A 27880-nucleotide genomic window follows, 5' to 3' on the forward strand; every position below is an offset into this window, starting at 1 on the left:
TTGATTTTTTAATGATATTGAAGCAGGGACAAGATGCATAATCCATCAAAAGAAACCTTTGGAACAAGTATAAGTGCATGATGTTTACATACACATTTATAAGGCCTAATGAAAAAATTTGCAATGTCAAATTGGCTTGTTCTAGGATTGTGACAAAATGCAGATTCCAAACGACTTTCATGCAAAGTAGGATCATATAAATCTAAAAATATGGTAACTGACATACATCTATAAACAATAACAATTTTGGATTAAAACTGGCTTAGTCATTCATGTAAACTCTGATTGATTTGAAACATAATAGAATACCAGCTGATTATGATACCCTAATGGGAAATTTATAAAACATGAACCTGTCCCAAATTCAGGAATGAAACAATGAGGGACTGATGCCAGGAGTGAAATGAGAGATAAATTTATACAAGAGGCCCAGGGGCCTTATAGGTCACCTGAGTATCATGTAACAACCTTCCAATGTTTGAATTAGGTTTGTGTTTAAATATAAGAATTTTACTTTTGGATGGAAGAAACATTGAATAGCGCCATAAATTTCAGTTTTGAAAGAAGCATCCTTGATCATCATTATCATACTATTAGTTTGTCTACTTAATAACCAGCAGCAGAGGAGAAGATTTTCAAAGAAATAAAATGCATTTTCACTATATGATCAATAGGGCCCCACCCTAATACCAGAACCCCTGACCCAGGGGCCATGAATTTCACAATTTTGAAAGAGGCATCCTTGCTCATCATAACCATGTTATTGGTTTGTCTACTTAATACCCAAGGACAGAGAAGAAGATTTTCAAAGAAATAATGCATTTTCACTATATGACTTATAGAGCCCCACCCTAACACCAGAACCCCTGATCCAGGGGCCATGAATTTCACAATTTTTAACAAGAGGTACTGTGAGCAATGCTCACTAAGAATACCCCCCGCTTACCCCAATCTCCCAAAGGGTGTTGGTAATAGGTATAAACTACCTCTTTTCTGAGTGTTGCTACTTTGATGTCCAGTGCGCATGACCTTTGACCTTTTGACCCCAAAATCGATAGGGAACATCTTCATCCCATGGGTAGTCCATATGTATGATATGGTGACTGTAGGTGGAAAGGATAACGCTTTAGAGCCCGGAAACCATATTGCTACTTCAATGTCCAATGCGCTTGACCTTTGACCTTTTGACCCCAAAATCGATAGGGATCATCTTCATCCCATGGGTAGTCCATATATAAGATATGGTGACTAGGTGGAAAGGATAACGCTTTAGAGCCCGGAAACCATTGCGTCTACAGATGGACGGACGGACAGACGGACAACCCGATTCCAGTATACCCCCCCACAACTTGTTGCGGGGGGGTGGGGGTGGGGGGTGGGGGTATAAAGAGGCATCCTTGCTCATCATTACCATGCTATTAGTTTGTCTACTTAATACCCAGAGACAGAGAAGATTTTCAAAGAATTTCTACATTTTCACTCTATGACCAATAGAGCCCCACCCTAACACAAGAACCCCTGCCCCAGGGGCCATGAATTTCACAATTTTGGTAGAGGGCTCAATGCTCATTATAATTATGCCCACAGTTTGGCTTCTTGATGTCCAGGAGTAAAGAAGAAGATTTTTTAAAATTACACTCATTTTGATGGTTTTTGCCCCACCCCTCAGGCCCCAGGGGGGCAGGGACCACGAATTTCACAATTTTTGTTCCCCTCCACCCACAGATGCTATATGCCAAAATTGGTTGAAATTGGTTCAGGGGTTTCAGAGAAGAAGCTGAAAATGTTCAAATGTTAACGCACGACGAAGGACAAAAACAGATAGCAATAGGTCACCTGAATGAATTCAGGTGACCTAAAAACATGAACCTGTCCCAAATTCAGGAATGAAACAATGAAGGACTGATGCCTGGAGTGAAATGATAAATAAGTGAGTGAGCCATATGCTTTATGTTGAAAATTATTCAAGATATAATGTAACAACAAAATTAATGATGGATGGATGAACAATCTGATTCACGTATAAAAATTGAAATTATTACAATGAAAACTTTGAATTATCATGTCACTATATCCATACAGACGTACACACAGACAAAGTAATATGACCTCATTTATAGTAAAGGTGTCTTTATCTTATTGTAAAGCTTTTTATACACAATTTAAAAACGTTTCTGTAAAAATTGTTGGAGTTATTGTGTCATAATACATATATACAAACAGACAAAGTGATATGACCCCAAAGTTCACAGGTGTTTCTCTCTTATTATAAAGTACCTCAGTTAAAAATTTGAAAATATTACAGTGGAATGGTTTGAGTTATCGCATCACAAGTGTTGACAGACAGACAGGCGGACAGACAATGTGATTCCTATATGGCTCCTACATGTTCAATGTAGAGATCTAATTACAAGCTTTATCTCCCGACCTTGACCTTATCTACATGACATTGGGCTGGGTCATAACATGTGGAGGGGACATATGAACTGATGAGAAATATTGACCTAATATGTTCAAACACATAACAAACAAAGAATGAAAGAAAAAGTGAGCAAGCACATATTCACGCCCCCACAGTGAATGACTATGCTACACATAATGAATGGCAATGCTATGCATAAAATACAACAAATTCTTATGCCTCTGTTATTCTATACTATTTTCATGTAATTGTCTCTGTATCTACTCATGTCATATGTAATATTGGTTAGAAATGTAAATTGTGTAAAATATTACAGAAATATTCTATTTACATATGGCTTGAAAACTGATTTCTGCAAACTTGCACTTTGGCCAAACTTCTATGTTCAAAAGGGGTATAACTCCATAAAAAAATCAAATCAGAATTTCCTGTGAATATGCACATCTATACAGTTATCCATATTAATTAAACACAAAGTTACATAAAATTTGTTCAGTGGTTTCAAAGGAGCTGCACTGACAAACTGTTTCAATAGTATGTTTAATTTTGGCCAAAATTTTAAGTTCAAAAGGGGCATAACTCCCTGAAAAAAAAAATAGAATTTCCTTTGAATATGTACATCTACATAGTAAGTCCTTATTAACTACAAAGTTTCATGATGTTCTGCCAACAGAAGAAGCAGAACTGACAGATGAGTAAAAAATATTACACCCTCTGCAACTCATTGCATGTCATATGAAAAAAATTCAGTTCCATATCAATGAATATTAAACCAGTCAGACACATGCTAACCTACTTTCTACAAGCCCATTCAAATCTTTACTAGTATTCAAGCATCAAGATAGTCCATCTGGTGCACATTGAATGTTCTTGAATAAGCAATGTACAGAACAGGAAAGATGGCTGCTTCTTTTATCATTCTTTTGATTAATCAACCAACACAATATTGAATCAGTTTTGTACCATTGTAATTACCTGTAGGGTATGTAAGCATCTGCTCACAGTGACCACACGAAGTTGTCCTCTTAATTTGTGCAATCCCTCCAACATATGAGTTGGTATCTTTTTCAGTTCCAATACCTGTAGACTTTTAAATCTAGAGATCAGAATGGGACCTTGCATTGTAGTTGTTCCATGAGTTATCTGAAATTCATGTAATGTTGAACAAAATTAAATTGACAGGGAGAAAATTGATAAACTATAGAAGGGCCTTGCAAAAAACTGGATTCATATACATATATTACATGTATTAGTATTAACTAGAACTGTCCTAACAGGACTAATCCCCCCTGCAGGGCACATTGGAGGGTGGGAAATAGGGAAGTTTTGTTCATTGAAGAATAATTAGTTTATAAAACACACACACCATCAAAATAAAAAAAAAATTCACAACTTCCTTGAATGTTAAAAAAAATCTCAAACAAAATAACAGGTGCACAACTGCATTATTCATATAAGATGTACATACAGTTTTAATCACATAATTATATTAATATACTCTGGATAAACTAAGTCTACAAAAAATAAACTACATGTAAGTCTACAGATGGACAGGGTGATTCCAGTATACCCCCTCTAAACTTTGTTTACAGGTGGATAACATGATTGATTAATATTTGTAATGACTAAGAGGATGATTAGGTTTTTTTCTGGATTTCCGTGTTCTACAGCTAAATAATACCTTTGTTTATATTATGAAAGCATAGTAATGTTAGTGGGGGGGGGGTCTGATGTTTTGACCAAAAAGTATATTTTTTAATGATGTTTGTAAAAAATATGAAAGATTTATGTTGAAAACTATTCAAGATCATACCATGTAAAAATGAAAGTGATGACTGAGAGACAATGTGATCTAATATGTACATTTAAAGGGAAAGGCAACCCAAAAATGTCTACATGATAAATGATAAGATTAATTATATGATAAAGATTTGTCATACTATTCTGTTGATACACGTTCGAGATAAGCATCAGTACTAATTTAAAATGTTAAAAATTGAAATTCCCGCCATCTATAGAGGCTGCCATGAAGCGGAACTCTTTTGTATTCAAGGCCACAAAAATCAATAATTTTGACGTCACACCGTCCATTCCGGTTTTGATGAGATTCTAAGATCATTAAAGATGTGCATGTGATAGATTTTAAGAATACATTGTAAATAGGTGGATGCCTTCTTATCAAGCAGTTAATTACACTAATGCGAAGGGGAGATGTGAAAGAAGTTTTTTTCCCGAAATTCCTGACCCAACAAAGTTATTTGAAAAGAAAATACTAAGTAAACTGTGGATCCATCATTTGCGTAATGACAAGTTGAGGTTTGAGACATGTACATGTATGAAGAAACGAGTACCATCTGCCTGGTCTGCAACTCGACTGTAAGTCTTCTTTTCTTAAATTCCTCTTGCGAAAGAATGGGCTCGAATCTATACGACTCCAAACTTAACTGTTCGTGACTTGTCATGTTTACAGTGCTGCTGATGAAATAAACCGGAACCGACAGTGTGACGTAATAAATCAAACTTCAATGGCCGCTCTCTTAGCGGCAGGTAATTTGAAATATAAGAAAGATTAACATTGCTTTAATTGTTAAGCAAGGATTTTTGTTGTTAAAGAATGTCATTTACGACATCAGCAAAGTAAGTAATACTTAATTCATAAAGGCAACAATGTGGTTAGGGTTGCCTTTCCCTTTAAATTAATTTCCAATACATGGACTAACAAATATGGCACAAAATTCATTATTAACTTGTAACTTTTGTTGTACATGCACTGTAACTATATCCAAGTTTAAATTGCATTTTAAATTGCAATTTTCATTTTCATTAAAATCTGAAATGTGATAATAGCTTTACAAAGCAGGAAATACTCTTGCCATGTGTGTATACATATGTATTTCAAGACGTGTTTCCAGTGGTTTTGCCATATACATGTAGCCTTTCGTTGGAGGAACTATTATGTTTGTGCAAGCTAGCAGAGTTGTGAAAAACTGCTGGTTGTTAAATAGCAAAAGGTTTTCTTTGGTTTGTTATATGGGAGATGAATGTCGCAAACATCGCAAAATTAAAATGCATAACCTGAGTTTATGGAAATTTTTTCTGCAATGTTTGCTACCTTATTTCCTATTCATCAAACCAAAGAAAACATTTCGCTATTTAACGACCAGCAGTTTTATCATTTATATTTTTCTGTATTTTCTTAAAGAATATAATTACTTTCAAGAAAGAAAAATACAGGTATTATTGACCTGTAAGTTATTTAAATGTAACAATTGAAAGTCTCCATATTTCTATATCTGAACGATGGTAAAGGAGATGACTTTAAAATGGAAAAAGATTAGATCCAGTTTTAAGCCATTGTGTATCATGTTAAAGTTCATTAATATTACAACTGTTTTAACCAGAGGTATTTGGTTTTAAATTTTCAAGTTCTTTACAAACAACTGTACTAATGTTCTTGCAATTGACACTGAACATTCAATTTGCCATATGCAGTACAACCTGTACCTGTCACAAAATCAAATGAACATTTTTCGATTTAAGTATTACTGCCTTTCATTCACTTCTAACCACACTGACACACTCATCCATGCTCATTTTAATTTTGATATTGATACCATGTAAAGTAAATATATTTTACAATAAATTTCATGATCAAGTGAAAAATAATGTAATCATCCACTTTATTCTAAAATAGTGTGCAATATGCATTGTATGTCCTGGTTCCAGTGTCCTGTATAAGATCTAGAGGATAACAAAAGCTGTACATGGAATAAGTACAGACAGTTTTAATGGTAGTAAAAAAAAACTAGGATTTCATGTTTAAATTGTAAAACATGTGCAAAGCATCTGAAATGAAACACTTGAATAGCATGTCCATTGCCAATCATGGATACCTTGTTAATCTCAACAATGATCAAATACAGAATATTTTGTTAAACACCGGTGCCTGGAATCTGCAATACCCCCAAAAAAGTGCTATACCCAGAAAAAAGTACACTATACCCAATACTGCGATAATATACACAGGATATCCTCTTAGATGAGTTGAGAAATGGTTATCTGGAAAAAATGGTACACTGAATTGGTACCGTTACCGTTATACAGCCAATTCATAGAAAAATCCAATACATCCGGCGCCATTTGCCGGCGCCATTGCTTGTGACGTATTATAAGGTATACCACGCCCGATCAAATTAAAGACGATGATGTAGTTTAAATGTTGGTGGGTCTTTCTAAGTTTATAAATTCAAGTATATGTATAATTTTTTATTTTTTAATGTAAGATGATGCCCCATCACCTGTCATTTTGTCACCAAAATGAATTCAATGGATTTTTAATTATTTTTTTTTATTATTAAATATCATGAATTTAACACCAGTATTTAATTATTTCAAACACTTAACACTTTTTAATCTCAAAAGCAGGCATGAGTATGTAATTTAAGTGATTAAATAATTTTTTTGCATGACAAAATTTCTTCCTTACAAATTGTTTACACTATAAGCTATGTATATTGCTTATGCACCACAGGTTAAACAAGCAATTAATTATAACAATGAAAATAAATAACAATCATTCGGAGGTACTGATACTGGCAAAGTTAACACTTCTGCACTGCACACATCTATAATTACATTTATACATGAAATACTAATTGTAGACAGGATTTAAATTAACAACCTGATATATTAGATAAGTTAACCCAACTGTTTCAGAAACAGCTGAAAATGATATTGTTGCTTGAATACATATAAAACTGCAATCAAATCAGTATAATTATAGTTTAGTAAGTACAGTATGCAAGTATAAAAAAAAATATGCACATGCAGGCTCCTTTAACGTAGTATTTGTTTTCTCTTTTTTAATTGTTTTATTAGTACATACCTATTCCATTTAGAAATTCAATGAGAATTTTTAAAAGAAATGGTTGCCATAACTGGAAATTAACATATATTTATCCATTGATATGTAAACATAGTATACAGTACTAGGTCATAAGTAAGTTCCCAAAAAAAATGTTCACTATATATTTAATACAAAACCATATACTTTTAAACAATTTTTCTGACCGCATTTCTTCATCAATTTTAATGAAATAAAAAGCACTGATCTCAGAAGTATTCACAGTAGCATATAATAATTTAAGAATAAATATATGATAATATATTGTAAAGATATGACGATTTTAACACGAATCTTAATTTGAGAGTATATACTATTTATATAAGTATGTGTAATTTGGGGGGGGGGGGGGGGGGGGGGGGGGGGGGGGGGGTAAGAGAAGATTTTGAAAAAAAGATAGATTTGCATTAAATATATAGAGAAAATTCTCTTTGTGAACTTACTTATGGCCAACTACTGTAGTAAGGAATACCGTTATGTACAGAAATGAAACGTACGTTACAAGCCAGAGCAGGTATTTTATATTTCATTATCAGTGATATATAAAAGGTACGCATAACAACAGATTTTTTGATGAAGTTCGATAGCATGAATGAGTTGAAAAATGATAAGTTCTATTGTGTGTTTTTCAAATTGGTAAATCGCAGAGCTCAGATAAGGTGCGTATCAGCGTAAATACTCATTAAATTTTACCAAATACGCATTTAAGTTGAAAACCATGCGTATAATTACTCATTAGCGAATGTAAATACGCTTTACACTCCCAAAGTAATGCTTATTAGTCCGTGTATTTGTGATACATGTAGTATGATATAAATATGAATTATCTATTCATATGAAGTGAGGTTAGCCCAGGGATTGATCATACATGATATTTAGCGCTATGAAATACATTTGGATGACAATCACAATTTTGAAAAATTGGAAGAGTTAACTCAAAACACTATTATATATTCCTAATTGTTATACTTTCTTTCTTAAAGAGTTATTGTGCAGTCGAAAGCACAGGGAAAAAAACCCTTGTATTATCGATCGTGGACGAATGATATACAAAATTAGATCATAATCATGTGACTTGAATGTCTGACATATTCAAATTTAATGCATCAATGATAAATATCAAATTTCAAATGACAATGAATAGTTTTAAATTAAAGAACTACAAAGGATTTTCTCCGTAAATAGCTGGAGCGGCCTTTTAGTATAAACTTTAAGTTCAAGTTTAACGGAAGAAGTATCGTTTATCTGGTGACATCTTCTGTGCTGTGCAAAAGAACAACGATAATCAGTAAATTAAAAAAATACACTTTTGAATTCTTCTGAAAAGCAAAATACTCATTGATTAGAAAATCAGGGGGTAAATACTCTTTGAGATAAAAAATTAACTGGAGCTCTGTAAATGTGTATCTTATAAAGTCATGTCGCCGATCCATAGGTTTCATTTTTTAAAAGAGAATATAGCCTTTGATTTATCCAAATTTTAATATTGTGTTCTCTTAGCGTATGGATAAGAATGAAACGTACAGTATTTCATGTTTTGAAAAAACGAGTTTTTCAATGCAATATATGCCTGGTGAAAATAGTATAATACATGAAACATGAAATACTGTACGTTTCATTCATCTTGCGTATTTGTAATCGAATATAAAAAATTATGAAATGTCCTTAACCTTTGTTTAAGCAACAATGCATTGTTCGAAACCTGCGTTACTGACTAGCATACGTTACCAAATCATACGACATTGTGTTAAAAAATTGTCTAATTTTGCACAAAGTATATGACCGCGTGGTTTTGAAGTAATTTATGTTTAAGATTCTAATGAAATCAGAAACAATGCAGAAATTAGTAATTGGATACAAGTTTGACGAGATCACTGATTTTGAAATCTGGTCATGTAAACAAATTTAACATGGATATGCCAATTTTTAGACGATATTGTTCCCATTTCTGAAATTGTAGATGATGATTCTGACTACATATAATTACGACATTATGGGGGGATGCACCTTATATATTGTAACGTACATTTCTTATATCATAAACTACTCAATTGTATTGAAGATCGAACTTTACATTCCGTCAATCATGATACATTATTTCCACTGTCAGAGAATGATAGTGTCAAATATTCCAAACATTAATATATATTGTTTGTAACATACACGTACGTCTGTTAGCAATGCTAGATTGAAGGAACGTGAAATATTGTATGAAATATCAGTTGTAAATGATGGTTTTCCTATTAGATATGATGTTTCAATGTGGTCCTATCAAATCCTTTACAAATACGATTTATAGCTTGAGAATTGTGAATAAAGACGATAGAGCATTTATATAAAAAATTATCCACCATTTTTTCTGCTTGTCAAGATGTTTTGAGAAGCCAATAAACTTTCAATTTGTGATTCCGACCCCCTTTCCTTTGAAAAACGATGATACCCCCTGGTCAACGGATATTTATTGTTAAGGCAATACTAGTTATACTTGATGATTATGATAGCCCCATATAGACAATTTCATCTCTATTCATATTTGCAGAAAATGTCACTCAACAGAGCGGAAAGTCGACACACACACACACACACACACACACACACACACATATATATACCAAAATTAAGTATGGAAAATGAGTTTTGCAAACGTGAAATGTACGTTATGTGTGCGTTATCTGTTTTGGAACCCCATGAGTGCAGACACTTAAGGTTTCTAGAATGTGTATGATTTCCTTTATGTCTGAGTTTAATATGTATACGATGTGACCGTTGGACCGAGCGAAGCATGTCCGTAGTGTTCATTGGAGTGTCCCAAGTGGTAATCATATTTCCGTTAAGTACGGTAGATTATGATTCATTTAAAAATATATATTTTTAATGAAATTTCCTTGCGCTAAACACCCAGTAACATTTCAATATTAAAGGAGTTTATATGGGGACAACAGTTTTACATGATCCGCCTATTCATTGAATGCGGGAAATAAAACGCAAGGCGACGTAAACTGTGCATTGTGACGTCATATTTAGCCTCGACTTTTTTCTCTTTTTCAAAGCAAACAATTATAAACAAAAATAATACATTCCGTATGCAATGACAAAGGCCGTTAAAACTAAACAAAATTAATCAATAAATTCAAAATGGTAAAAAAGTAACCGTAATTTTATCGTATATTCTTATTCAAAGAAACTCATGAACTCGTTCATCTATTTAGTCGTATTGCGGTTTTATATGTATTTGTTTGCTAAAACCTGTTACAATGATAATTATACCGAGCAAAGCTCGGACGGGCCGAAGGCCCGTCCGCGAAGCAAGGCTCTAAAGGTAACACGTATGTAAAAGAAAAAAGTCAAATTCAGCAAAAGAAAAAGAGATAATCTCTATATACGTTCACTGAAATTTTCGTGATCCATATGGGCGCCGCCATTTATTTTTTCATTACCTGCTTCAACAGTTATTCGTAATTTATTTTGAATGCCAATAATAGAAGACTCTGACATGCAATTCGTAATTTAAACACTCAGTTTGTTCAAAGTAAATAGTATAATTATCATTATAACAGGTTTTAGCAAATAATTACATATAAAACCGTAATACGACTAAATAGATGAACGAGTTCATGAGTTTCTTTGAATAAGAATATACGATAAAATTACGGTTACTTTTTTACCATTTTGAATTTATTGGTTAATTTTGTTTAGTTTTATAACGGCCTTTTTCATTGCATACGGAATGTATTATTGTTGTAAAAATAATTGTTTGCTTTGAAAAAGAGAAAAAAGTCGAGGCTAAATGTGACGTCACAATGCACAATTTACGTCGCCTTGCATTTTATTTCCCGCGCTCAATGGATAGGCGGATCCTGTAAAACTGTTCTCCCCATATAAACCCCTTTAATATTGAGATCTTACTGGGTTATCAACGCAAGGAAAATTTCATTAAAAATATATATTTTTAAATGAATCATAATCTACCGTACTTAACGGAATTATGATTACCACTTGGGACACTCCAATGACCATTACATGCTTCGCTCGGTCCAACGGTCACACCGTATACATATTACTATTCACTTTGAACAAACTGAGTGTTTAAATTACGAATTGCACGTCAGAGTCTCCTATTATAGGCATTCAAAATAAAACACGAATAACTGTTGAAGCAGGTAATGAAAAAATAAATGGCGGCGCCCATATGGATCACGAAAATTTCAGTGAACGTATATAGAGATTATCTCTTTTTCTTTCGCTGATTTTGACTTTTTTCTTTTACATACGTGTTACCTTTAGAACCTTGCTTCGCGGACGGGCCTTCAGCCCGTCCGAGCTTCGCTCGGTATAATTACATGCATATAATTATATTTGTCTTGTCTTTTCTGCAAACATTTAGCAATATGAATAAGTATAGAAGGACAGTTTTGGAATTCTTTAATTGTTTTTTCAGAATAAAGATTTGTGTACATTAACTGAGAATTTATCTATCTATCTATCTATCTATCTATCTATCTATCTATCTATCTATCTATCTATATATATATATATATATATATATATATATATATATATCAGCATAAAAAGAATTCTGAGTTTTAGCTAAACACTATGTATTATATATATATATATACATGTATATATATATATATATATATATATATATATATATATATAATTCTGCTTTATCCAACGATGAGAATTTCATGAAGGCCATAAAGCTGATCCCTTTATTTGTGTATGGATCAGTCATTAAAACCTTTTTTTCTTTAAGCATGAGATGGTTGAACTGTAAGATGCGAATTGTAAGTGACTGCTCAAAGAAAAAATATATGCATCAAAGTATAAAATTCCGCTAAAAATCTGTATAATGTTATTTAGATTACGGAGAGAAAGTCACAAAATCCGTAGGACAAAAAGTCACAGGACAAAAAGTCACAATGATGATTTTTGATTAGATAGGACAGATAGGATAAAAAGTCACAATGGTGACTTTTGATTAGATAGGACAGATAGGATAAAAAGTCACAATGATGACTTTTGATTAGATAGGATAAAAAGTCACGGGACAAAACCTCACTGGACTAAAAGTCACAAATATGCTCACTAAAGCTGTTGTTCAGACAACAAGAAACAAGCCAGCTTTGTGATATCACAGTTGTTTTCAATGAATTATATAGTTAAATTTAATGCTGAGAAGTGATTGATTTCATTTATCATATTTTTAATCCCAATAAAGGTCATTAATTATTGAAAGTAAATGATACAACTTGACTCTTTGAAGACACCCTATTGTGTATACACAGTTACCAACACATGACCCCCATATCCTGTTACTGTAGCCTGTTTAACACCCCTTTGTGTATACACAACTACTGACAGAAGACCCTGTTTATTGAAACCCTATATAAACCTCCAATGACACCTCAGGACCAAAGCCATAAAAATGCACTAGATAAAAAAATGTAAATACTACATTTGTACAATAACATTATCATAGAATTACAAACATTTAATGAAACAACTGAATTTCTTCCTAACCTACACAAGATCAAGCTGTATTCACTGGACACACCCGTCTGTCGGGGGAGGAATAAGCCTGAAAGTAACCCTACTCAAAGTTCTAACCTACACAAGATCAAGCTGTATTCAGTGGACACACCCGTCTGGCGGGGTAGGAATAAGCCTGAAAGTAACCCTACTCTAAGTTCTAACCTACATAATATCAAGCTGTATTCACTGGACACACCCGTCTGGCGGGGGAGGAATAAGCCTGAAAGTAACCCTACTCTAAGTTCTAACCTACATATTCATTTTTTTAAATTATAATGTAGTAAATTTTGAGAACTTAGAGCAGGGTTACTTTCAGGCTTATTCCTACCCCGCCAGACGGGTGTGTCCACTGAATACAGCTTGATCTTGTGTAGGTTAGAACTTTGAGTAGGGTTACTTTCAGGCTTATTACTCACCCATTCCATTTGCATTTTGTTAATTTTAATGTTCATATGTTCTGGCCTTTAGCTGCATAACTTTTTTTATGCTAATATAATGTTACAAATGTTTTTTTTTTCAATTATGAATCTCATATGGTCTTTTAAAATTCTCTAAATATTTATTTTTTTGTTTTGTTGTAATGGTTTTTGTTGGCATCCTCTTTTTCCCAAACAAGGATATCGTAATGAAATATATAATCTTAATGATTTTTATATGAAACGGATTGTTTTATTTTTAAAAAAAATTATAATTATGTAATATTGAAATATTTTTTATAGTATTAAGTGTTTATATTCCTATCTCTTTTCATCTATTGATCTGTTCTTTTTATGGTCAAGGTCCTAAAATATTTCATTGCTTCATTTAAAAAACAAACTAAAGATGTTTCGTGTATTTTTAATTTTTGTCTCTCGTATTTATAGTTTTGGTCCTTTGGTTTTGATATTTTTATCTAACATGAGCAGAAAATGACATGCCAATGAAATTCTTGTTTGTAAATGTAAAACTAAAGATGTTTTAAATTTTTGTCTCTTATATTTTTGATAGTTTGGTTTCCTTTGGTTTCAATATTTTTTATTTAACATAAGCAAAAAATAAATTATAAATGTAAATTTACAGATGTTTTATGTGTTTTAAATTTTTGTATGTTGTGTTCTTCATGATTTTGGTCCTTTGGCTTTAAATTTTTCATTTCAAAAAAAAGAAATTATGGCTCTACAGAAAGGAGGCCTCCACGTGGCTAGGGCTGGGAACATATGGAAACTATGAATGTTTAAATAAATTTCAAATTCATGTTTTCCTTATGGCTAACTTCCTTATTTATATTAGTGTGTATGTGTGTGTATTTGTGTGTATTTGTCTTGCAAGAAAATTATTTAATCACTTAAATTACATACTCATGCCTGCCTTTGAGATTAAAAAGTGTTTGAAATAATTAAATACTGGTGTTAAATTCATGATATTTAATTTTTAAAAAAATTAAAAATCCATTGAATTCATTTTGGTGACAAAATGACAGGTGATGGGGCATCAACTTATATTAAAAAATAAAAAAAATATACATATATTTGAATTTATAAACTTAGAAAAACCCACCATCATTTAAACTACATCATCGTCTTTAATTTGATCGGGCGTGGTATACCTTATAATACGTCACAAGCAATGGCGCCGGCAAATAGCGCCGGATGTATTGGATTTTTCTATGAATTGTCTGTATAACGGTAACGGTACCAATTCAGTGTACCATTTTTTCCAGATAACCATTTCTCAACCCATCTAAGAGGATATCCTGTGTATATTATCGCAGTATTGGGTATAGTGTACTTTTTTCTGGGTATAGCACTTTTTTGGGGGTATTGCACAGATTCCAGTAACCCGTTAAACACTTAATTTTACCTTCAATGATATGGTTTTTGTGATGAAATCATTAAGATATTGTGCATTGGTCCTCCATCTGTAAAACTCTTCCTGTTCCTGGGTCATCCTACCTCGACTTCTACCCGACCCATGCCTTGACCTCTCACCTTCTTTCCTGGCCTCAAAGTCGTACTTGGTTTCACTGTATCGGCGAAATGCATGGTTTAACTGACTCAACGATTGTGTTGTCAAACAAAATTGTGTACTCCCATTAAGTATCTGTTCCCCTGAAAAACAAACTATTATTTTCAAGTATGAAAATACAAAGCCAAAAGAAAATTACATCAATTTTTACAATGTTTACTTAAGAAATCAACACAAAAAGTGTAACCACACGTTTATTGATGAACTTGTCTACAAAATAATGTGAAATGATGAAAATGACTTACCATTTTTACGTAACAGACAGGCCAAGTCGTTTACAATGGTAATCTCTTTTGGACTCAGTTTATCCATACTAGCCTACGACTGCATGTCCTGGTTCAGACTGCTAGCTGCTTTCATACATTATGATTATGTGTATTACTTGGTCTAAAATTTCAGATTTAATGCATTATCCATTCATATATTCAATGCCTGTAGTTCATTAAGATCTGTATTCAATCATACAAACATGTTAGATAAAAAGCGACACTAAACATGACCGGGAGTTGATTTGTTGATAAAAATCATAAACTTTACCCTCATGTGACAAAAATAATTCAGGAAATGACGTAATGGAAAGGAGAATATGGATTACGCTAAAATAAGCGAAGGATGTTGATCAGCTTTGATTTTACATATCACATGTATTAATGATTATTTATTGATGTTCCTAGCCTTATATCTTTAAAAAAATTATAGCGATAAAAATAGTATGGATATCAATCCATAATTTAGGCCTAACCGTATTTTCTGGGGTGCGTATATTAACCGAAATGGCGGTATAAAAACAGGAATGGCTCAATCAGAGTGGTACAGGTCTACATGTATATTTCAATATTCAAATATTCTTTGCACTGAAATTGATATCAAAGTAGTTTTTATATAATATTTAATTTGAAGGAATACGAAATTTTATTTTAATTTCCTCAGTTTAACGCAACATACATTCATCATGTCAAGAAATCCTGTCCGGTCTGAATTCGTTGACTTCATTAGGACCATATTACATGCTGATTAATAGTAGACGTCGCTTATCTCTTAATTGCAGTCACTGATTTATAACGGTTTTTCTACACCGGAATTTTTGCTAGGAATCTCTTGGCATGGATACCATCTAATTATTTATATCTCAATCTATATATCATTTTATGAATTGTAAATCAAATAATTTAAACAAAGAAACATTCGAAACTCTTGTAATACACAATCTAAGAATAAAGTAACGGGAAATTTCGCCTTAAAGCTGATAATGTGACACCATCTTGTGGGGAGCGGAGTGGCTAGCGAAGATATTCATAGTGACACAAGCTTGTTATCAGAAAATGTTAACACTTACATTCAAATGTGTACATTCAAATTGCAAATCGTGTATAGTTTCTTCAACCATATCTAAAAGTATCTCAAAATGCCGATACCTTTCAAATACCATTACACCCTCCCCCAACTTGCATGTACACTATATATTCAGTTTAAAAGTTTCTAACATGGTTTCAAAATTCCAGACATTCATCATGTACCAAAAAAGATGTAACATATAAAATTACTTATTTCTCTGAGTGTCCACCAAAAGTGATGCGCTGGGCCTCGATACAAAAATACTACTCGCTCAAGGTAGGGTGCAACAAGGGGGTATGATATATAGAATTTTATTGGTGGATGTGGCGTGGGTACGACCAAAGGAAACCAACAGCCTGACGCTAATTGAGTATAGAGTGAACCTACTTATGGCCAATATGATTGTAGCGTCACGGCGAAAAAATACTTATATCTGTGTGTTATAGGCCTGATAAGTATACTTTTTTATATTTGTGTGTTATAGGCCTGATAAGTATACTTTTTTATATTTGTGTGTTATAGGCCTGATAAGTATACTTTTTTATATTTGTGTGTTATAGGCCTGATAAGTATACTTTTTTTTATATTTGTGTGTTATAGGCCTGATAAGTATACTTTTTTATATTTGTGTGTTATAGGCCTGATAAGTATACTTTTTTCAAGGCAGAGATACTTTAATTTGATACTTTTCGATAAAGATAGTGGTAATTAATCAGGAAAACTTAGCATCGAAATGTAGTAAATAAAACCTATAGACATGTGTTCTTCTGAATAAAAAGTTTGAAAACGCATAAAATGAAAGAAAGAAAGAAGAGAAGATTTAGACATGATGATAGAACCTTCGATTTTTCATGAATTATCCTGTATTGAATATGCATATATATTGAACATGTATTTCAGGCACGTATTTATGGGGCACCAAATTAACATAAACTCAAAGAATTGAAGATATCTTCAATTATTTTAAGATATCATCAATTCATTTGATGCGCGCAACAATTTAATTGAAGATCTCTTCAAAGAATAAATGATATCTTCAATTCTGAATTATTGCGCGCATTAATTGAATTTATAGCGTTAATTCTTAAACTGAATTGATGCGCGCTTTAATTTAATTAATGATCTCTTCAAATGAATTAATGATATCAACAATTGAATTGATGCGCGCTACAATTCCATTGAAGAAAGCAATAATTGATATAATGTGCGCATTAAATCAGTTGATGAGAGCAATGAATTGATGCGCGCATTAATTCATTTGATGAATGCAATAATTCTTTTAGAGAGAGCAACTATATAATTAAAGATATCTTCAATTCAACATAATTCCAATGTTATTTATTACAATTGTTTTGTTTGGACAAAAATAAAGCTGAACAAGAGTTTACACATCAATAAATCCGAAAACGCGATGTATTCATACACGCCTGAAAACAAATAACATAGTGCAGGGAAACTATCAGTCTGATTAAAATCAAACCTCTCACTTCGCTCGATATACGGATAGTCGCTGCGCGACTATCCGTATATCGAGCGAAGTGAGAGGTTTGATTTTAATCAGACTGGGAAACTATTCAAATTTTTGCAATTGTTAATAAAGTGAATGAATTGGAATTATAAGAATCAAACATTCTTTTTGAAGAATTTATCGATGTGTAAACTCTGGACATTTTACTCACAAACTTAATATAAAAGTGCTTCGCACTTTTATTCAGTTTGTGAGTAAAATGTCCGGAGTTTACACATCGATAAATTCTTCAAAAAGAATGTTTAATCCTGTAATATCCACAATTGAATTAAAAACAGACAACTGTGTAGTTACATTGAAGTTATGGTTCTTTAATTTTGATGTTAACGCAAACAATGACTTTCTACCCTGATCTGCAACACGTTTTTGAGTTTGACTAAATTTGCCATTGTAAGATACAGACATGCCCAGGTAATTGAACTTATCTACAATTTCAAGTTCATTCCCGTCATATACCCATTTGTTATCAATACTAATTTTTTTACCATTACGAAAAATCATAACTTTTGTTTTCTCTACACTTACTTTCAAATTCCATTCATTAGAGTAAACATACAGAGAATTTAACATTTTCTGAAGACCTTCAGCAGTTTCTGAGATGATAACCATATCATCAGCATACATTAAAAGAAAAATATTAATAAGTTGAATTTCGATACTTGAACAAATTCATTTCACAATCATTGACATAGAGTGAAAAAAGTAGGGTAGATAAAACTTCCACCTGCATAACTCCACATTTATTATCAAAAAATTCTGTTAAATGTCCATTAAATTTGATACATGATTTGACATTATCGTACATAGATTTTAAAATACAAAATATTTGGCCTTGCAAGCCTTGCCTAATTAATTTACACCATAGCTTGCTTCTATCAATAAAATCAAATGCTTTTTTATAATCTACAAAGCAGCAATACAATTTTTGTTTGTATGTATTGTATATTCTTTATACAGATATTCTTTAAGAATTATATAACCTATCAGGGGACGCAATTAATTCTGGTTGGAATGATATATAGCATTCGGTCAGATCCCCTACCACATGCTCAAACACTTCAACACAGCCAGAAAATGTCGTGTAAATTGGTCTCTGTCGTTCGTTTTCTTCATATTCAAAAAGAAAAAAAAAAAAGAAAGAAAAAACATGAGCCACTTTCTAACCCCTCCTCACTGACATCTACACTCTCCATAGTAAATTGCCGTAAGGGTTGGTTGTATTCTGCGCGTTAAAAACAGGTAATTTTATCTTGCGTAGGAATGGTTGTGTCCAAATGACGTTTGGCTACGGTGGGTTATATGTTTTATAAGATGTCACACACACACACACACACACACACACACACACACACACACACACACACACATATATATAATATATATATATATATATATATATATATATATATATATATATATATATATATATATATCTGATATCTTATAAAAGAAAGTTTATAAGATATCTCATATATTTCATAAGATATATATCTCATAAATTTTATGAGATATCTTATAAAGTTTTTGAGATATCTTATTTAGTTTAAAAGATATCGGATACAATTGCATATTTTATGAGATATCTTATAACCTGTATATTATATAAGATATCTTATATAGTATATGAGATATCTTATAAACTTTGTTTTATAAGATATCTTATAAAAGTTTTAAGGGGTCTTATGAAGTTTATGATATATCTTATAAAAATTCATTTATGAGATATCAAAACATATAAGATATAAGATATCTCATAAACTTTATAAGATATCTTCTTTGATATATTAGATATCATATAAATTTTATAATGGGGCGAAGAAGTGACCAGAGTACGAAGTTGTCAGAGTACGAAGTGACTTGCACCTTGTTGTTTCATTTTCAATTCGCGCATGCGTTTTGCCTGACAACATGGAAGGGGACGTGAAAACACAACCGGCTAGGTAACAATAACGCCCTGAGTTTTTTAGTATTGCTCCACAAAACGACCATTTTTAAATACCTGATACTTACAAATGGTTTTGAAAACATCTACCCTCAAGACTATATGTCATTATGTGGCTGGACCGGTAATCGAACCCAGAACCATTGCAATTAGTTACTATTCGACCCAATGAGCTATTAACAACTGTTTATAAAGCCGATAACTACAGGGCATATATCTCTAATATGGTTACGGCGCGGTGTGACCGTTGGGCGTAGCCATTCTTCTGTCAAAGGTTATGACATTAAGTTATCCACTTATGACAGGTCCAGTCCAAAGACTATTTCTACCTACGTAGCTAGTGATAGCTACATAGGTATTTAAACCTACTTAAAGTAGCTACTTCTACCTACTTTTACCTGTTTTTGAAAATATAAATAAATGATGATTAAAGCGCATCTTTTCAACAGATCAGTCGTTTCATGTATCATGTTGTGCACGGCAAAATTCAGAGTGTAAATTTGAATACTTTACGAGGGTGGAGAATGCAGAGGAAATGCATGAAAATTCGCCCCCAAAACCTTTAATGTAAAACTGCATGAAGGTAAACTTTAAAATTAATACAGATTTGTTAGACATTCTACACTTTTTCTCGCGTAGCTTTGATCCTAAACTCATAGAAAATGGGACTGGGTGCTGTTATTGATGCAAATTTGAAAAGTTAGAAAGTAATCATTTTTATGCAATATTTTTGTGGTATTCATCGTCAGTTTAAGTGAATCAAGAAATTTGGTACACGCCATATTGCGCCGTTCCTGCATTTGGCCACGAAATGCAAGTAAAGGAAAAAGTAGGTAAAAATAGCTACCTGGAGTAGGTTTAAATACCTACATAGCTATAAGTACCAACGTAGGTAGAAATAGTCTTTGGACTGGACCTGTATGAGACATGGTATTATGGGCAATGATAATCTCGGTTGAGATTCGGCTCGGCTGAATATTTGGACTGACGCCTTCACCGAATCTCAGAGCAGTCCTTCATAATTCATGTCTGGAAATTTACTTTCAGCTTCGGCCAGTTCTAGCAATTAAGTGCACTTAGGTGACACTGCTGTTCGCTTCAAATAAGTGATTTAACTGTTAAACTAACTCTCTATCACTATTATTAATGCTGTATTACTTACCGTTTAGGTATAAAAATCCCAAAATGAAAACAGGCACTACATTTTCTGTTCAAATGAAGATTTCCATGGCACAATATTTTATCTCCTGGAATTGAAGAGTTCCTATAGTCTGCTAAATAACTAGTTACTGATACATCGTATCTCTACATATACCTACTTGCATTTCACTAATTCAAAAAACAAACTATAGGAACTCTTCAATTTTGGGAGATAAAATATTGCACCATAGAAATCTTCATTTGAACGGAAAAATTAGTGATGGTTTATTTTATGGAATTTACATATTTAGACGGTAAGTAAAACAGCATTAATAGTGATAGAGAGTTAGTTTAACAGTCAAATCACTTATTTGAAGCAAACAGCAGTGTCTTCTAAGTGCACATTAATTGCTAGAACTGGCTGAAGCTGAAAGTAAATTTCCAGACATGAATTATGAAGGACTGCTCTGAAATACGGTAAAGGCGTCAGTCCAAATATTCAGCCAAGCCGAATCTCAGCCGAGATTAGGGCAATGAATTCTGGATTCAATGATAAATAGTGTAGTGGTCAGCCGGGTTCGATCGCCGGTGGTCAGAGAGCTCAGTTGGAGGAGCACCTGGCTTCAGGAGGCCCTGATTCGAATCCCGGTCTGATCCATTGCATTTTCTCCCTGTTGCATTTGTTGCCGTAGACCATCCCTTGGAACAGACAGGTGAAAATGTCTGCCAGGGGATTAAGATCTTAGGTTGATATCTTCAAGTGTGAAGACATTGAAGGAAGGAGGAATGTAGCGGTCAGCCAGGTTTGATCGCTGGTGGCCAGATAGCTCAGTTGGTAGAGCACCTGACTAAAGAATCAGGGGGTAGGTTCAAATCATGGTTTGGTCCGTTGCATTTTCTCCCTTCCTGTTACAATAGCATTCGGTCAGATCCCCTACCACTTGCTCAAACACTTCAACACAGTTAGAAAATTCCTTGTAAATTGGTCTGTCGTTTGCTTTCTTCATATTTTTAGAAAATGGAAAAACCCACCTAAAATTCATAGACAATTACATCTGACAGTGAAAAGACAACAACATCATTACAAATGTATACCATAAACGTCAGGAAGAAAACTTTTTTGATTAAGACATTTTATAATGATAATTAAAATATAACGCTGGATACAACCATTCTATGAAAGTATAACATAGGATACAACCATTCCTAATACATTTACAATTTGCAAAAATGCATGTTTTTTAAAATGTCTTTTGTGATGCCATCTGTCATCTGGTAAACTGTTGATACTGAAAAAGTTAATATTTTCTATAGATAATCAATTATTTATTATAAAAAAAATTTTTGTCAAAGGCAATAACTCCAATACTAGTATTTTCTCTATTGCATGTCTATTACACAATGATTTACCTAATATCCACAATTGATTGATACATATTCCTATTTATATTAAGAATCACATTTTCCTCTATGAACCAACCAATTTCAGCATGTGACACAATCCGTTCATATTGACTATGAACGGATTATGAACTAGTTTAAAGCACGCGACTGAGAAAATGTAATGATTTGAAAAAAATACAACATGTGTTACAAAGATCTCGCAAATTCACACCTCGGATTAAAATTGTGAACTTACGTGGATTATCATCCCAATCTTGTGGTCTCCTAGCTCAGGGTCCGAAATTAACCTTTTCAAGCACTTACGTCCATACGGAATAGTGACTATTGATGTTCACTAGTCCGCAAGCATTTCACTACTAGTCCGTCCAATATATCATGAAATGATCCCATAAATTCATTTTTTCAATAGTATTTAATCAAACCAAACTGACTTCACAGTAAGGTTGTCAGTTTCTGACACCTACAATAGAGAAAGACAACCATACTTTATTTTGCTTTCACAATCTTCATTAGTATACAGTAACCTCTGAGTTACTCATGTAATAACCCCTTTTATAAACGTCCATGTGTTTGGAAGGTCAGCATGTCACTGTCACGCAAACCATGCAGATAATCGACCATAAGTTCAAACTTTTAAGAGACTTAGACAAATTTGCTAAAATCTTAACCGATTCAATATTGATATCCAGATTTTCACTAGTCTGTATAGTGCATTCTTCTTGCAGTGTAGATTCAAAATACAATTCATAATAAGACATGCACTCCACCCCCTCCTCGGTTGGACTGTAATGAGAACATGTTTTACGTGGAAAATTGCAACTGTTCAGTCAAATGACATGGCCTTATTTTGTAATACAATTCATTATTATTTTTATGCCCCTGAGATCGAAGATCGGGGGGCATATTGTTTTTGTCCTGTCTGTCATTCTGTCGTTTTGTAATTCTGTAATTCTGTCATTCTGTCTAAAACTTTAACCTTGCTAATAACTTTTGAACAGTAAGTGATAGAGCTTTTATATTTCACATGAGTATTCCTTGTGACAAGAACTTTCCGTGGGTACCAACATTTTTGACCCCGTGACCTTGACCTTGGAGTTTGACCTACTTTTTGAAAACTTTAACCTTGCTAATAACTTTTGAACAGTAAGAGATAGAACTTTGATATTTCACATGAGTATTCCTTGTGACAAGACCTTTCCGTGGGTACCAACATTTTTGACCCCGTGACCTTGACCTTGGAGTTTGACCTACTTTTTGAAAACTTTAACCTTGCTAATAACTTTTGAACAGTAAGAGATAGAACTTTGATATTTCACATGAGTATTCCTTGTGACAAGACCTTTCCGTGGGTACCAACATTTTTGACCCCGTGACCTTGGAGTTTGACCTACTTTTTGAAAACTTTAACCTTGCTAATAACTTTTGAACAGTAAGAGATAGAGCTTTGATATTTCACATGAGTATTCCTTGTTACAAGATCTTTCCGTTGGTATTGAATCTTTTGACCTTGACATTTGACCTACTTTAATTTTTTTTTTACATTGGTCATAACTTCTAAATGGTAAATATTAGAGCTTTCATATTGCACATGTGCATTTCTTTTGACAAGATCTTTCTACTGGTACCAAGATATTTGCCCTTGTGACCTTGGCCATCTTCGAAATTGGCCATTATCTGGGGCATTTGTGTTTCACAAACACATCTTGTTCTAAACATATTATTGTACATGTATTGACTTGTATTTTTGTTTCACATGGTAGTGTCCCTTGTGTGAAAGGAAATGATATGAAGAATGATAATAAACCACGCTATGACTGGGCGGATGTTACAGAGGAATTCATGACGTCTGCTTCAGAGCTCCAGATGGGCGAACTCCTTCATGACACAGGGTGAATTAAAAAATATTTAAGTTTTGAAACAAACAGCTGCTTTTACAATACAAGCTGTTAATATTTATATGGATATCATGATTATAATGTGTTATCAATTTCTTGATGATGAGTTTATTTAGAATGAATTGTTTTCATGATATTAAAGATTATAATGATTATTTTTTGCAGATTCGGATTGTTTGAAGCTATGTCAGCCATTGAGATGATGGATCCCAAGATGGATGCAGGGATGATGTGTAACCAGATACAGAGGAAGGTCCTTACCTTTGATCTGGCCTTAGAGGTACATTTGTATTGTAGCCACTCTTACACGCTCAGTTTAAGCACAGTTGAAATGGGGCAGAGATTGAGGTAATTTCATGGTGGAAAATGTGTCATGCTTCTTTGACAGTTATGTATTGTGAGTCTAGGTGAAAAGGAAAATCAAATTTACACCAGAGACCATTTTACCATATTCAGGTGTAAGTTTTATTGACCATTGACCTTTTGATTCTGCTGTCAATTCAATTCTTGATTGTCCCATGGCAAGTTTAGTTATTTCAGATGAATAGAAAAATCATTTCTGGCCCAGAAACTATTTTTGATATGATGGAGTTTAATTTGGTAACTTTGGTTTAACATGATCCAAGAGGAATACATAGGAAAATTTTCAAAATCATCTCAAGAACTGCAAATGTCATAATTGGTATCTAATGTGTTACATGGGAAAATGCAAGTGCTCAGGTGAGTGATGTGGCTCAGGTGAGTGATGTGGCCCATGGTCTTGTTTTGTTTTTCTTACAAACTGTACATCACACAGAGGTGTAATTAATAGGATTGTTATACTTTTGGTAAGTGAGAATGTCGAACATAGTTCATCTGTTAATTAAATCATGAATCTGACTTTGAGCATGTAGCCTACCAGATAGCTTTCTTTAAGAATACAGTGGTGTTATTGATAGGAATATGTATGAAGGAATCCAAAGTGCGATGGCCATGCCAAAGTGCAATGGTGTGACAAGCCAAAGTCTGTTGGTTTGCAAAACTGAATGGACAGTGTTTTGGTACAGACTACCAGGTGTGTGTTGTTTCACCAAAATAGCAAAATCCATGCGAGGTAATGATATTAATAACTTATTTCGTTACCATTTAGTTGTTGTGTTATTAAACACAAACTTTTCAAATGTGAAATCACATAGAATGTTTTGCATTATAGCATTACACCCCCCCCCCCCCCCCCCCCCCCCCCGATTTTATTACATGTACATCACAAGTAATAAATGATCATGAATCAAAGCATGCTTAGGCAAAGTAGATATTTCAACAACAAATGTACTTTGCTGTTCTCACAATCCTCAACAGTGTAAACCTTGCTATTGTCCAAAGCAATCTTAATCATTCATGCCTTCCTACAATATCCTGAAAACGTTGGTGCCTGCAGAAAGAACCTTCATTGGGGCAAACTAACGTTGCATTTCTTTGGTTTGATTTTGAAAGATGTTGCAAACGACGTCATAATAACGTGATGTCACAAAACGTTACTAAACCCCCCGCACCATCAGACTTTGTGTGTCAGACCATCGCACTTTGGTATTGATATTGATATTGGAAAGAGACCATCACATTTTGGCATCAGTAAGGTAGACAAACCATTGCACTTTGTAGTGACCATTGCACTTTGGAATCTTAATACATATACATTGCCACCCCAACTTGGGGTTGAACTTGAACTCATGACCTGCGGAACCAAATCTTCTAGCAGCGTGTGACCGGTACACTAGACCGCTTGACCAGCCAGGGTGGTACCATATTCTATAGGGGTTTCTGTTTTGGATGTAGTTTTTTCTATTCCATGACCCCTGGAGCAAGAGTTGGTCACAATTAGCATTTAAAGTTTTAAACTAGTAATATCTCAATCTTATGAGTGTCTATCTGTATGAGTAAAGTAACTCAAGTAAGAATTGTAAGTATTTATTATACCCCCCGCAACAAGTTGTGGGGGGGGGGGGGGGGGTATACTGGAATCGGGTTGTCCGTCCGTCCGTCTGTAGATGCAATGGTTTCCGGGCTCTAAAGCATTATCCTTTCCACCTACCGTCATCATATCATATATATGGACTACCCATGGGATGAAGATGTTCCCTATCGATTTTGGGGTCAAAAGGTCAAAGGTCAAGCACACTGGACATCGAAGTAGCAATATGGTTTCCGGGCTCTAAAGCGTTATCCTTTCCACCTACAGTCACCATATCATACATATGGACTACCCATGGGATGAAGATGTTCCCTATCGATTTTGGGGTTAAAAGGTCAAAGGTCATGTGCACTGGACATCGAAGTAGCAATATGGTTCGGTTTGTCATGCCATTTGTTTTTTACACTCAGAAAAGAGGTAGTTTATACCTATTACCAACACCCTCTGGGAGATTGGGGTAGGGGGGGGGGGTATTCTTAGTGAGCATTGCTCACAGTACCTCTTGTTTAGCTTGAATTGTGAGCATCTATTTGTGTATGAATAAGGCAACTCAAGTAAGAATTGTGAGTATCTATCTCTGTACGAGTAAGGTAACTCAAGAATTGTGAGTATCTATCTCTGTATGATTATTGAAGGCATCTCTAGTAAGAATTGTGAGTATTTATCTCTGTATGAGTATTGAAGGCATCTCTAGTAAGAATTGTGAGTATTTATCTCTGTATGAGTATTGAAGGCATCTCTAGTAAGAATTGTGAGTATCTATCTCTGTACGAGTAAGGTAACTCAAGAATTGTGAGTATTTATCTCTGTATGAGTATTGAAGGCATCTCTAGTAAGAATTGTGAGTATCTATCTCTGTACGAGTAAGGTAACTCAAGAATTGTGAGTATTTATCTCTGTATGAGTATTGAAGGCATCTCTAGTAAGAATTGTGAGTATCTATCTCTTTACGAGTAAGGTAACTCAAGAATTGTGAGTATTTATCTCTGTTTGAGTATTGAAGGCATCTCTAGTAAGAATTGTGAGTATCTATCTCTGTACGAGTAAGGTAACTCAAGAATTGTGAGTATCTATCTCTGTACGAGTAAGGTAACTCAAGAATTGTGAGTATTTATCTCTGTATGAGTATTGAAGGCATCTCTAGTAAGAATTGTTAGTATCTATCTCTGTACGAGTAAGGTAACTCAAGTAAAAATTATGGTTCATGGGGATCTTTGATATAATTTGAATTAAGAATGTAGAAGCTTTAGAAATTCATTCTTCTCATTAGAAACTTCAACCAAAACTATGCTAGCAAATTATCTCACTGTTTACCCAAAACTGTAGATTCCTAGAGATAAGTGAGGAGTTAAAAATTACTCACTTTTAATTTTCTTTTGCTAAAATATATGAAAGAACTCTTGATCAACAGACTACACTCGAATTCATGTTTACTTGATTTGATGTACCGAGTCAATTTGCCATATCATGTACTCACGTTAGATTAGGAATATACAGCAGAATTGAAATATGGGTGTTGCTTTCTACATCCAAAAATATAATGTAAATGTAATCAAGTGAGGCTAAACTATTGAAATGCCTATCATTTATTCATTACAGAGTGGGGCTTTTAAGATAAAAGACCTGAGCATTCCAGAACTGATTGGCATCATGGACACATCCCTAGCTTGCTTAGTAAGGAGTATTTTCTTGTTTTGCTCTTTTATCTTAAACAAGTCTCTGTAAGAATCAGGCAAGAGTTGAATCATGCACAGAAAAAACCCAACTACTTCCCTAACAACAAAACCAGGATTTGTTTTAGCTTGTCAGGACAAAATG

At 33.6% G+C, this 27880-nt stretch overlaps 2 protein-coding genes across 7 annotated transcripts in view; one reads left to right on the forward strand and one right to left on the reverse strand.

Annotated features, from left to right (window-relative positions):
- Positions 1-15436, reverse strand: part of LOC125648405 (serine/threonine-protein kinase 11-interacting protein-like) — a 51088-nt gene extending 35652 nt beyond the window's left edge. Inside the window, exons 1-3 of one of the 3 annotated variants that reach the window (XM_048875503.2) lie at positions 15113-15436; positions 14703-14950; positions 3398-3565 (exon numbers count right to left, since the gene is read on the reverse strand). In XM_048875503.2, the coding sequence (XP_048731460.2) occupies positions 3398-3565; positions 14703-14950; positions 15113-15179 (483 nt within the window). In that variant the 5' untranslated portion in view covers positions 15180-15436. Of the gene's footprint in view, positions 1-3397; positions 3566-6424; positions 7439-14702; positions 14951-15112 lie in introns of those variants that run through there. The other 2 variants (XM_048875504.2, XM_048875506.2) reach the window with 2 other exon arrangements.
- Positions 15437-19575: 4139 nt separating this feature from the next.
- The window catches only part of LOC125647187 (N-alpha-acetyltransferase 35, NatC auxiliary subunit-like), a 48026-nt gene continuing 39721 nt past the window's right edge, over positions 19576-27880 (forward strand). For 2 of the 4 annotated variants that reach the window (XM_048873872.2, XM_056139660.1), the window contains exons 1-3: positions 19585-19670; positions 23977-24105; positions 24277-24391. In XM_048873872.2, the coding sequence (XP_048729829.2) occupies positions 19639-19670; positions 23977-24105; positions 24277-24391 (276 nt within the window). In that variant the 5' untranslated portion in view covers positions 19585-19638. Of the gene's footprint in view, positions 19671-23976; positions 24106-24276; positions 24392-27661; positions 27737-27880 lie in introns of all 4 variants that reach the window. The other 2 variants (XM_056139657.1, XM_056139659.1) reach the window with 2 other exon arrangements.

The sequence above is a fragment of the Ostrea edulis genome, chromosome 6 (genome assembly GCF_947568905.1).
Source record: "Ostrea edulis chromosome 6, xbOstEdul1.1, whole genome shotgun sequence".
Taxonomy (NCBI): Eukaryota; Metazoa; Mollusca; class Bivalvia; order Ostreida; family Ostreidae; genus Ostrea; species Ostrea edulis.